Source organism: Equus przewalskii, chromosome 3 (genome assembly GCF_037783145.1).
Source record: "Equus przewalskii isolate Varuska chromosome 3, EquPr2, whole genome shotgun sequence".
NCBI classification, from domain to species: domain Eukaryota; kingdom Metazoa; phylum Chordata; class Mammalia; order Perissodactyla; family Equidae; genus Equus; species Equus przewalskii.
In genome coordinates this window covers 58,304,970-58,318,918 of record NC_091833.1, presented here as the reverse complement: position 1 = coordinate 58,318,918, position 13,949 = coordinate 58,304,970, and the positions used below count along the sequence as shown (strand labels likewise).

The 13,949-nt window shown below is 35.9% G+C and overlaps 1 protein-coding gene across 5 annotated transcripts in view; it reads left to right on the top strand.

Moving 5' to 3' along the window:
- The window catches only part of MRPL1 (mitochondrial ribosomal protein L1), a 59,261-nt gene extending 45,843 nt beyond the window's left edge, over positions 1-13,418 (top strand). For all 5 annotated transcript variants that reach the window (XM_070612763.1, XM_008517863.2, XM_008517865.2 and 2 more), the window contains 2 exons: positions 11,732-11,813; positions 13,228-13,418. In XM_070612763.1, the coding sequence (XP_070468864.1) occupies positions 11,732-11,813; positions 13,228-13,346 (201 nt within the window). In that variant the 3' untranslated portion in view covers positions 13,347-13,418. The remainder of the gene's footprint in view (positions 1-11,731; positions 11,814-13,227) is intronic.
- The last annotated feature ends 531 nt before the right edge of the window (positions 13,419-13,949 follow it).

The following is a 13,949-nucleotide window of genomic DNA, read 5'->3' as shown; positions in this document are numbered from 1 at the left end:
GAAGGTCTCTAAACTGGAGGAGATCCGGAGTTGAGAAAATTGGAAACAGGGAGATTAAATGAATATATGTATACTGAATGCTGAGAAACCCTTTCCTCCACCCCTCCCCGCTTCCCTGATTTGGCTCCCAGAACTCTGGCAGCCAGGTCTCACCCTCGAGGCAGGAGGAGATTAGATAAGGCTTAGTTCAAGAAGAAGAAGAAGAAGGCCTTTGAGGAGCTTTACAGTATTTTCCTTCCTATTTGAACGTTCATGGTGGTTTTACAGTCTCTCTCAATCTCTGGAGAGAGAGTTGTTCATTTCTGGTACTTTGTTGAGAATTATTGGACGTGATTTAAAAATAATTGTTATAATTTGTAGCTTGTTTGTTTTCGATAGTTGTTTTCAAGCTCCCCTTTCCCTTTCTTCTTCCGTCTTTCTCCTTCCCTTTTTTAAATTTTAGTAGCTCTCTGAAGTTTTTCATTTTGGTTCTCTTTCTCCCCTTCTTTCTCTCTTTTTTCTGTTTTTAAATTTCTTTTCCTCTTTTCTGCTCTTCCCTCCCTCCTTGGTTGTCCACCTACATGTTGGAAAGACATGAAAAATATAATTGAATTTATAGGAAAATTAGTATGAATTAGTGGGAAGTGAATCCCACAGAATAGTTTTTCAATGATGTGCAACTTAACTAATTTTGATTACCTAGTCTGGTTAATCAGAAAATGTTGCTTGGTAGATGCTGCCTGAGTTAATAATGCTATATAATTAACAAATCAATTGTTTATATTAAAAATGTTCTTAACATAAGAGTTTGTTCTCTAAGGATGTTTAAACGTTTTCTTGTAGTCTTATTTATATTATTCACTCTTTGTGTCATAAAACTTTTTAAATGTATTTGACAGTCTCTGAATTATTACTAATTCCAAATTCGTAGAATCAGTAAGTTTCTTATGAAACATCTGTTCTTCCTATGAGTGGAGTGCTACTCTTCCTGTTTATTTTCTTATATCACAGGACAGGTTCCCACTAGTATACTATAACATCAAGTTAGGTAAATAAAAGAGAGTAAAGCATTCTGGAGAAACTATGTACTTTTAAAATATATGTGCCATTTGTTCTGTTTTAGTTTAGAAACCATTACTATTTTTATTATTTTAATTTATTAATATACAATTAGAACATAGAGTCTTGAGCAATTTGGAATGAGGAAGATTTCTAAAAGCTTCACTATATATGGTTGAAATTTTGAAGAACATCTTTTAAAAATACATTATATAGGGGCTGGCCCCGTGGCCGAGTGGTTAAGTTCGCGCGCTCCGCTGCAGGCGGCTCAGTGTTTCGTTGGTTCGAATCCTGGGCGCAGACATGGCACTGCTCATCAGACCACGCTGAGGCAGCGTCTCACATGCCACAACTAGAAGGACCCACAACGAAGAATATACAACTATGTACCGGGGGGGCTTTGGGGAGAAAAAGGAAAAAATAAAATCTTAAAAAAAAAAAAATACATTATATAATAACCTAGCTTTGGCATCAGCAGTTATCATAGCATTAAAGGAAGTACAACTGTAGCCCTTTTACGATCATGTAAAAGTCTAGATTTTGAGGACTTCTAATTAATAATGGTGTTGGCAAATCAAATCTAAACTCATTTGCTAAAAAGAAAGAACAGAGATTAGGACAGCTCAGATTTATGTTTATACCAAATCATGCCAAGACCTGATTTAACTAGTGTTTCATGTCTGGGTTTCAAATATACTTGGATCTTTGATATACTTAATAGAAAGGCAGTGTCTTTGATGTTCTTTTTTCCCCTTCTTTTTAAAGTTGTAGACATGGTCCATTCATAGGCGTGTTATCGCTGTGTTTTGCTTGTGTAATGGTGAATTGTTTTGTGGTAAGAATATTGTCAGACTGGCAGCTGATAAAAGATGAAGTGTACTGTAACAAAAATAAACAAGTTCAGGCCCAGGGAGTATAAATGTAGTAAAATATATGTTGAAACCAGAGCTTTCGGTTCTGGTGAATGTGTTAGAACAGAAAAAGTGCATGTGTTGGAGTTCTGTTAAACAACAAGGTATGGCTATTATAGTACATGGAAATTGAAAGCTTATTTGGAAGCACCTAGGTCCAAAAGTTAAAAAGTAGCAAGCAAGGAATACTACTTAGATCCATTAGATATAAACAATAGTTGGATAAAAGGCAGCAGCCGGTTGGCTTCATGGCTCACTGCCACTTCCCTTCCTCCTTTTCCTTCATTCCTTCCAGTTGATGATTAACTTTTCTTTTGTTGCATTATTTTTGGTATACTACAGTGTGCTGTCATAGATAAGGGAATTATGAAGAAAGGAAAATAAACTGTCAAATGTAAAAGTCAGATTCTGTACTTGTTAATTCTCGTTAAAAATAAAGGAAGTAGATTGGCAATAGATCTTAGATCTTCAAGAGTATGGGGCTATGAAAGAGGAAAAACTAATATTTATCCAGAACCCAATATGTGCCATCATTTTGCTCAATGCTTTATTGTGAGAGATGTATATTTAACTGAGGTGAATAACCTTGTAGTATTTTAGGTTACATCCTTTGGATGGATTTTTATCAGTGTTCTTACCCATAAGAATGTTAGAACAAGAAATAATTTATTATCATTTCCAGTTTTATTACCTATGCCATCATGAAATCAGATGATAATTTCCTAGAACTTTTGGGAATTGAAAGTGTGACTATCCTCTTATATCAGATATAAGTAATAGCATACAAAAAACCATACCATTTGAGATAAACAGCTAACTTTTCTCTTTAGCTCGTTGTATTAACTCGATAAGGCAGTGCTCTTTAATCAATAGAATAACGCATGATAAAAAATACAAATGTGACATAACATGTAAAAGGGAGGTAAGCTGACTTGCTTTCCTTTGATTTCTAATCCATTTGTTAACAAGTAGTTGTCAGTGTGCTGCACACACAGCTTTCTTTTGTTAGCTTTATTTCAAAAACCAGTGATAAGTATGATACTTTTACTGACTTCTGTCTTTATCCAAATGCTGGGAGAAGAAATTGAATGGATCTGAAAGATAATTCCTTATGAGTTTCATTAGTGTTACTTCTAAATAAATAATAAAATGCACTAATATAGTATTTATAGTAAACAGTAAAATATCTTTTAGACCTTGTTATAAGTGATTAAATATATTAAATACAAACACAAAATTAAGCATTTTCCAGACATCTTTATCATAAGCAATGATGAAAGCTCCTTCTGCTTAAGAGCACCCTTCTTCCCCCATTTAGGTTTTGCTAAAGGTATTAATTTGTTAAAGTGATGTAAAGCATAACTCATACTACAGCTTATCTTTGCGTGAATTTTCATATGTTTGGAGACAAATAATGTATTCTAATAGAGGAGTTGGCAAACAGTGGCTCTGTGGTCTGTTTTTATACTACCTGTGAGCTTAGAATGGCCTTTTAAAGGGTTGTATTAAAAAAAAAAAGAATATGCATGGTAGACATCATATGTGGTCCTCAAAGTCTGAAGTATTTACTATCTGGTTCTTTACAGAAAAAGTTTGTCAACCCTAAAGTATAATTATGTAACACAGTTCCAGTTCCAGGTAAGATGGTGTAATCACGTGACACCCTGTCTCTCCCACTGAATGCAGCTATTATAAAACCTGGACAGAGTGTACGAAGTAGCTATTTGAAGACTCTGAAAAGTGAAAAGTAGCAGGCAAATTAGGGAAGACCTAATTTGAAGTGCCACCCCACTGACAGTGAGTTTGCCATTTTCCCCCTGTTGTCACATGGCCTGGTCTCAACATAGCCTGAAACCAGGAAGTGGACGTCAGTGCAGGCAGGGAGTGCTCCAGGAGAAGGCCTCTATTTCAGGCTTGAGAAAGAGAGATCATGGCTCCTCGCAGTGGCAGTGGGTGCAGAGGAGGACACAGATGTCTAAAACGTTGAGGAAGGGGAGCCTGCCTTTCCCATTAGAGGATCTGTGGTCACAAGAGGGTGGGGCATGCTGCCTTTGTTTTTTTTTTCTCTCTCTGTCCTTGACTGCAGGAATAGTTGCAGAAAGTAAGTAGCAAAATGGGGTAAATAAAGCCCCAGCTTTCTGGGCAGAGTGCTCGAAAGGAGAGCCCCAGGGAATGAAAAAGTATGGGGGACATCAAGGCGAAGCGGAAACTTGGGAAAGAGACCTCATAAAAACTTTTTATGAACTCCTGGAGATGAAATTACTGGAGATGAAGAGGAAAGAGTCAGAGAACTTGAAGACAGATCATAGAAATGATTCAGTCTGAAGAACAGAGACAAAAGATTGGAAAAAAAGAGAAAGGCTTTAGGGTCCTATGGGACAATAATGAAGATCTAACCTCATATCATTGGCATCCCAGAAGGAGAGGAGGAGGTGCTATGCAGACAGTTCACTTAAGGAAATACTGGCAAGATCACAGAGAAACTCTCATACATTGCTGGTAGGAATACAAAATAGCACAGCCATTCTAGAAAACAGTTTGGTAGTATATTATAATGCTAAACATACATTTACTGTATGACCCAGCAGTTCTACTCCAGCGTTTTACCCCATAGAGTTGAAACATTTAAAGTGATATCAAAGTTTCTGTTCACACAAATATCTGAATACTGATGTTTATAGGAACTGTGTTGATAATCACCAAAAGCTGGAAAAAGCCCAGTTGTCCTGTGTGTGAATGAATTCAAAAAAAAAAAAAAAAAAAAAAAAACCTCTGGTACAGCCATACAATGGAATACTACTCAGTGATAAAAGGGTGTGAACTATTGCTAGATACAACAACTTAGATGACTCTCCGAAGGTTGCATCCTGTAACCTGAGTAAAAGTAGTCTCAAAAGGTTACATGCTGACACTAAAAGCACAGGCAACAAAAGAGAGAAATTGGATTTCATCAGAACTTAAGACTTTGGTACATCAAAGGACACTATCAATAGAGTGAAAAGGCCACTGACTGAATGGCAGAAAATATCTGCAAGTCGTATATCTGATAAGAGACTTGTATCTAGAATATATAAAGAACTCTTTTCAACATCCATTTATGATAAAAAAAACTCTCAACAAAGGGAGTATAGATGGAATGTACCTCAGCATAATAAAGACCATATATGAGAAGCCCACAGCTAACATACTCAATGGCAAAAAGCTGAAAGCTTTTCCTCTAAGATCAGAAACAAGACAAGGATGCCCACTCTTGTCACATTTATTCAACGTAGTAGTGGAAGTCCTAGCCAGAGCAATTAGGCAGAAAGGCATCTAAATTGGAAAGAAGGAAGTAAAATTAGCACATTTGGCACATGACATGATTTTACATAAAGAAAACCCTCAAGACTCCACCAAAAACTGTTACAACTTTACTGAATTTGTTTATTAGTTCTAAGGTACAAATGTTCAATGTACAAAAATCTGTTGTGTTTTTATACACTAACAGCCAACTATCAGAAAGAGAAATTAAGAAAGCAGTTCAATTTATAATTGCATCAAAAAGAATAAAATACCTAGGAATAAATTTAACCAAGGAGCGAAAGACCTGTATACTGAAAACTATAAGACGTTGATGAAAGAAATTGGAGGAAATACAAATAATGGAAAAATATTTTGTGATCATGGATTGGAAGAATTAATACTGTTAAAATGTCCATATTACCCAAATGAGTCTACATATTCACCGCAATTGCTATCAAAATTCCAATGGCATTTTTCACAAAATTAGAACAAACAAGCCTGAAATTTGTGTGGAACCACAAAAGATCCCAAATAGCCAAAGCAATCTTGAGAAAGAGGAACAAAACTGGAGGTATCACACTTCCTGATATGAAACTATATTACAGAGCGATAGTAAATCAAAACGGTATAGTATTGGCCTAAAAACAGACACCTGGAACCTAATAGAGCGCCCAGAAATAAACCCATGTACAGCCAACTAATTTATGACAAAGGAAGCAAGAATATATAGTGGGGAAAAGACAGTCTCTTCAATAAATGGTGCTGGGAACACTGGACAGCCATATGCAAAAGAATGAAATCAGGACCACTATCTTAAACCATACACAAAACATAACTCAAAATGGGTTAAAGACTTGAATGTAAGATCTGAAACCATAAAACTCCTAGAAGAAAACGTAGGCAGCAAGCTCTTTGGCATCACTCTTGGTGATATTTTTATGACTCGAAAGAAAATGACAACAAAAGCCAAAATAAACAAATGGGACTACTTCAAACTAAAAAGCTTCTGCACAGTGGAGGAAATGATCAACAAAATAAAAATGCAGCCTACTGAATGGGAGAAGATATTTGCAAATCATATATCTGATAAGGGATTAATATCTAAAATATATAAAGAAATCATACAACTCAATAGAAAAAAAAAATCCAATTAAAAAATGGGCAGAGGATCTGAATAGACATTTTCCCAAAGAAGGCATACAGATGGCCAACAGGGATGTGAAAAGATGGTGAAAATGACTAATCATCAGGGAAATGCAAATTAAAACCATAATGAGATAGCACCTCATATCTGTCAGAATTGCTATTATCAAAAGGACAAGAAATAACAAATATTGGCAAGGATGTGGAGAAAAGGGAACCCTCGTGCACTGTTGGTGGGAATGTGAATTGGTGCCACTATGGAAAACAGTATGGAGGGTCCTCAGAAAGTTAAAACTAGAGCTACTGTATGATTCAGCAGTTTCACCTCTGGATATTTATCCAAAGAAAATGAAAACACTAATGCAAAAAGATATATGCACCCCTGTGTTCATTGCAACATTATTTACAATAGCCAAGATATGGCAACAACCTAAGTGTCCATTGATAAATGAGTGGATAAAGAAGATGTGGTACATGTATATACAATGGAGTATTGCTCAGACATTAAAAAAAAGATGAAAGCTTGCCATTTGTGACAACATGGATGGACCTAGAGGGTATTATGTAAGTGAAATAAGTCAGACAGAGAAAGACAAATACTGTATGATTTCACTTATATGTGAAATCTAAAAAATAAAACAAATGAACAAAACAAAACTCGTAGATACATAGAACAGATTGGTGGTTGCCAGAGGGGAAGGGGGTTGAGGGAGTGGGTGAAATGGGTGAAAGGTATCAAAAGATACAAACTTCCAGTTATAAAATAAATAAGTCATGGGATGTAATGGGCATCATAATGACTAGTCAATAATAGTTGTATTGCACATTTGAAAGATGCTAAGAAAGTAAATTGTAAACATTCCCATCACAAGAAAAAAAAAGTGGTAACTAGACTTACTGTGGTGATCATTTCACAACGTATACAAATATCCTGTCATTATGTTGTACTCCTGAAACTAATATAATATTGTATGTCAATTATACTTCAATAAAAAATTTTTAAAAATTTGAAAAGAATTCATCTAGGGGGCCAGCCCCCTGGCGTAGTGATTAAGTTTGGCACACTCTGCTTCGGTGGCCCCGGTTTGCGGGATCCCTGGCGTGGACCTACACCACTCATCAAGCTGTGCTCTGGCGATGAGCCAATACAAAGTAGAGGAAAATTGGCGCAGATGTTAGCTCAGGGCCAGTCTTCCTCAAGCAAAAATAGGAAGATTGGTAACAGATGTTAGCTTAGGGCTAGTCTTCCTCACCAAAAACAAACCCTCTTATATCTCAATAATAAAAAGATAAGTAATTCAATTAAAAAATGAGAGAAGAATCTGAATACACATTTCTCCAACTAAGATGTACAGATGGTTGACCTTCATCATCACCTGATCCACCTTGTTCTTACGTGACCTCATGCTACGTTCTCTGTCTAGAAGACCCTCTTTGTCCTTCAAAACTCTTCATCCTTTAAGACTGAGTTTAAATAGCACCTTCTTTGTGAAGTGTTCCCTGTCAAAATCAATCACTTCTTCTCTGTGCCCTGGGAGCACCTTGTTCATGTAGTTGGGTGGCACTTGTGGTGTTATACTTAAGTGACCAGGTGGTAAGCTCCTTGAGGGCAAGGTTGGTATCTTACTTATCTTTCTATCTTCAGCATACTCTTTGACAAAGAGTGGGGGCCTAGTAAATGTTGCTAAATTGTGTGGTGGTAACATCTAAAAACTAGGAGGGAGTAAAGGATTCCTTAGGCAGAAAGAAAAATTGATATTTTTCCCGCTTAAATGCGTATTCTTTTCCTTTCAGCATTTGACTTAGTTTCCCCTTTTCTCTCCTTAGTTTATAACAAACTCAGTTATGTTCTCCCGACAAGAGACACTTCACTTTTCATAAAGATAAATGACACTTACCAGCTGTTTCCAGGGTTATAAGCTAGTAACAGTGGAAGTGGGGTTCAAATCCATATTTCTCTGCCTTTAGAGCTCATGCACATAGCTGCTGGGCCACTCCTTACCATATGTGTGTCCTTGGATAAGTTTACCAAGTTTTCTGAGTCTCGAATTGTAATTGTAAACGAGGAATAATAATAGTACCCATCTTTAGGATTCTTGGCACAAATGAATGAGAATAGTTGTGTAAGGCTTAGAACAGAGCTTGGATCAGAGTAAGCACCCAATAAATCGAGCTGCTCAATCGATTATTATTATTATTATTTTCCTGAATGTTGTATAGGGGATACACAGATTGTCTTCCTTCTCTTGGTTTAGACTGTTAAGAGGTATGGAGGTTAATTACTGGCCCATCTGCAGAAACCATATGCCAGGCCACCCTTTTTATAATCTTAGAGCATTGCATTTTGAAGGGATTTTGGAGGTCAAATGTTTTAACACGTGCCTTATCTAAGGCAGCAGTCCTCTGCGGTTTCCACTTAGAGGTGGTCAGTTATCTAGAGGCTGTCAGAACGTTTACAGTGACAGAACATGTACTGTGGCCACTTTAGGAGGAACATGTGATTGTTTAAAAATTATGCATACATACTTTGCTTCCTTTTTTTTTTTTTTTAAGTTCTACTCTCTGTAAAATGTAAAAAGTTAAGTTGAATCCTTTTTCTGCACTGTTTTCCTTAGTCCTCCAAAATAGTTGAACAAACTTACCTCTATACTGGCCGTTCTGAAAGTGTGGCCCAGGGGTCCCTTTTAACTGAGACATTGTCCTCAGGAGCTTTTCTTCTCTCTTCCCCTTTCTTTTAATCAGAGAATCCTTGAAGACCCTAAAAGCGCAGGCTGAATTTTTTGTGTGCCTGTGTGCATTTTTCTGAAGCAAGGTCTGATGACCTGAAAAAAGTTTAAGAATCACTGGCTTAGACACTCTCCTGACTACAGTTTGCCCTGCATATGTCTGCATCTCAAAGGGACAAGAAATGGTTAAGGACCCTTGTTTTTCAGTTTTCTCATAATGCTAGGAAATGTTTGAAGACAAAGATTAGGAATTGCATGGGATGAGGAAAATCTGCAAGTCAAAACAAAGAGATAAGAGTTCACCTGTTATCCGCTGAGGCACTACCCTGACGTCTTGCGTAAGCCTCCATCTAGTCTGCTCAGGGAATTGTCTCTGACATAGTAAGGGATGTTAAGCAGAAGGTGGGATTCAGTAAAGCAGTCTTTCCTTGAAAACGTCTGCTACAGAACAGGGAGCAACTATTTTGCCCTGTAGTAGACAATCACTTTAGCTAAACATAGATAGTATTGTGAGTGTTATTTATTCAAATACACACATGCACACACACAAATACAGTGTTTAACATAGTTCAGTATCCCCTTCAAGGTCAAACCCTCCCTTTTTTTTTCCTACTGTACCAAGTCTTATGCTCTGCCATTGAGAATCTAACAGATAATATCATCTCCTCCAAATGGTCATCCTTGCCTTCTTGGTCTTTGTGTAAGACCACAAAATGTTATTGCATGGGAGAGCACTATCGGAAGTGCAGAGTAACTGAGATGTAGGTAGAAAAGCTTGCAAATGTTGCTTTCCTGGGTTATCTCTAGATCATTGTCAGCCCAGATAAATTTCCTGTGCAAGTTTTGATAAAAATCATGGTGCATGCATTATGTTTTTGTATGTAGCTCTCTCAGCAGTAGATAGTTAAGTAAGTACAGTTATGCCCATAAAATATATAGCTTTTTCGTAATTTTGTGCAATATCTAAAAGAAAAAGTCAAAAGCAGCATTAAGGCTATAAATATATTTTAAAGTTCAGTAGAGGGCATAGTACTAAAGATTAGAGGTGCTAAAATTTGGACAGAAGTATAAACTATGTTTTAAAACATTTTTGTACATTTTAAAACTTAATGAAATCATTGAAGTCATCCTAATAATGAAAGTTGCAGGGGAAGTAATTTTTTCGCATGTCTGAAGCATACGTTGTTATTTTAGCTTACTACCGGATATAAGTCTGCAGAAAGAAGAGTTACAAAAATCTGAGAAATTTAACGTATACAGTGTAACAGTATAGATCATAACTATTAAAAAAGATATGTTTGACCTCTTCCCTTTTCTTGCATCTATTACTTCCCAAATTTGAGGTAGGTGTAGGTCTTTAACAAAGGGTAGAGGAACTTATGTAGAGCTGTGGTGGTTACTTCAGTTGATGATAGAAAGAAAGGCAATTTCAGGTAAAGTGGAGAATTTAGAAATGAAAGGAGACAGGGACACATATTGATACCCCTTAGCATTTTTTGTTTTCTTCTTTTTAACATAGCAAGTGTAAGGTGCCTTGTCTGCCAGTGAACTTGCATCAATGCAAATTACAGTATATAAGGTCTACAGACTTTATAAGGTGGACTAAGAATTGCTGGATTTTTTTCCTCTCAGAACTCTCACTTATGGATTGGCATAAAATGAAAATCCCTCCGGTAATGTGCAAACCTTCTCTTTAGGGTTGGCTACTGCATCATGCCCAAGTGAGTGTCCAATCAGTGCTGTCTAACGATGATGAGAATCACCTTTTCCAGGAAGAATTCTCTTTATGCTTATGCAGCACATTCCTCACAATGGTCTCAGAGTCATTGGAAAAGAGAAATCTTGCTTGAACTTGAACTCTTACTGTGTGATTTTTGCCAGTTATACAATTATAAGTTTTATATGAATTTGAAAAGATTCATTTGGCAAAGTGCAAAATCCTCTAAACATTGGAATGTAATAGAACTGATTTTAACTGGTAATATTTAAGAAGAATAACATACTTTGAATTTGAATGGTAAACACAAGGGCTTTCCAAAGGTGTGAGCTAGGTTTAGGAGTTTTCTGAATAGGGCTTGTTCACTATATATTTACTCACTGTAGTTTTTGCTAAATAGCAGGATAATTGTTGTTGCATAGTTAGAGTGTTAGCATAGCATCTTGAAAATGTCTCTGGGAGATACATGTTGTCTGAATGTGTGTCATCAAGTAGTTTTATTTTGGACTCATGAAAGCATTAATTTCTAAACATTTTCTTAGTTTCTTTTAAAAGTAAATCAACAAATAACTTCAAGAGAAAATATCATTAGTTCCTTGGGGATGGTGTTTTCTGCCCCAGGATATGCTTTGGGGTAATTACTTGGAATTCAAGGAATCTCAAGTGGAACAACTTCAAAACACTTCTATAATATGTTATATAAGGTAATTAAGTCTTCACCTGTAAAGACATGCACATATAACATTCTAAAAGAGTTATGGAAGCTTTTTTTTTTCACAGTAGGGTCACGGAAGGATAATTTGCATTAGTTGAATATTTGAAAAACACTGTCTAGAATAAGTGCTGATACAGTTACCAAAAATTGTATTATCTTCTCACTTTCACATCATTAATGTTCTGTCCTTTTCTTGCAGCTGGATATGTCAAGTGACCAGATAGCTGCCAATCTACAAGCAGTTATCAATGAAGTTTGTAGGCACAGACCGCTGAGTTTGGGTAAGTAGTTTGCTGGGCTGGACTTCCCTATAGCCCTGTGATACTTTAAAAATGTAAAATGTTAAGAAAACAATCAAGTTAATATGCAACTGCAATAGCAACAGTATTTCCAGGGATTAAAGAAAAAAAGTTAATTCACCAAAAAGATCCCTAATTACCTTTTTAACAAGTTCTAGTTGTTTAGAGGGGAGACCTCTTTAACATTAGTAAGGAACATATCCTGAAACCTTTGTAAATTCCCACATTATTTCACCATTAAATGTAATAAAATCTGAAAGAAGACTGTAAACTGATTGCCTTAAACTTACAATGGTGTTAAATAGAAACTAAAATCATTTATGAAATGGTATTTTGAAGCCAGACCATTTACTTTGTCATCGGCACTAGGAATTGGCTTTCTTAATCTTATTTATTTTAGAAAAGAAACAAGGTTTTAGTCATGTCATGAGAGTCACTTCTTATAATCGGGATAATTCTTGGAGAGCAGTGAAACTTGATCAAGATGTGGAAGCTGTGTTGTAGGCTGGGAACATGTCCAGTGCCCTTATCATTGCGTTACATGCCATTCACATTCCTTCCTCAGATAAATTTCACTCACGGCTGGTTGAAGGGAGGCAAGGGTCCGTTACTCTCAATTCACTATTCACTTATAGGCTTACCATTATAGGAATCTGTCAGGTTTAGTTTTATGACCAAATGTATAATTAAAACACAACCTTAAGCTGTTTTTCCCCTTCTTTGGGAGTTAAACACCCTGGTGAATAAATACCTCATGGGTTAATTATTTTGTTCTAGATATGGCCATAGTACTTAGTAATTGTATGTGTGTGGATTCTTATATTCCATGGAGAGCTTTGATTTCAGTGTAAGGTCCTCTGAGACTATAGCAAGAGTAGAATGATGGACAGTAAATCTCTAAAGCCAATGTAGTTGTCTTCTTTTTGCCATTTTAAATGAAGTCCCTTAACATTGTTCTTATGAAAAGCTTTTTAATTTTTAGGGAATTTTACTAAATGTTTTGTAACACAGAGGTAGCATCTGTGCTGACTGTTTTAAATAAATATTTAGAATATTACCGTCAAATGTAAATATCACCACCTGCTCCCTTCACTGTTGACTCTGCAATAAAACAAATTCTAGGTGATCATCTTCTGGAAGAGAGAAATGAATTATTAGTGAATACATGTAGTTTCAAGGATAAATCTCTAATATTCTAGAGTACAGCTAGTTTGTCTTCTACTCTAGAAATGACACAGTCTTCCTTTCTTAGAATTAACTGTATTAGTTCAGTAATATCTGTGCTCTTCAAGTGAAAATATGACGTGAGTCCTGTAAGGTTTCTTGTTCTATGTTGTATTTGCTCATTAGGTGCCTATGGAATAAAATGAAAGTTGATTCTTGTCTTTGTTTCCAGGATCGTTCGTGGTACGTGCTCTCCTTCGTAGTTCAACAAGTGAAGGTTTGTTACTAAAGATCGAGCCATTGTTGCCAAAAGAAGCAGAAACCAAAGAAAGTAAAAAAGAACCTGCCTAAAAGTGTTGGATTGTGAAATTATTTTCAGTGGATTAAGAAGCAACAGAGAAAATTATAAAACTATAATTTTTACGTTTGGTGTCTTGTTATTTCTTGATCATCATACTTGAAAGTGAATTTTAACACTGAAACATCTTACAACACTTTGAAAAGTAAGAAAATAAAATTTTCTTTGAACCTACCTTTTAGATCCAGGTAAATTTTCTTGCTTAGAATTCAAGTTCTACATGCTGGTAATTATAGCAGCAATTTCTAGCTTAATAACTTTCCCTTGAGAGCCATACCATCTGAGGAAAAAGTAATATCTTCAGTTCCCGTAAGATAGAGAATGGCAGAATAATGAGCGATGTCACAAATATGACTATTTTCTAAAGAAAAAATATTGAAAATGGTCATTCTAAAAAATTCTGAATGTCATTTGTGATAGCATGAATATAGAAAATGACTAAGCAATTAAAACGTGTGGGAAATCTTTTTTCTCTTAGGAATTAATTTATAATATTGATGTTTTTTATAATAACAATACTGTGTATTTTTATGGTGCTTTGCAATGTACAAGGCGCCATGTGTAGTGTTTTCATGTACTTAACTTCATTTGATCTT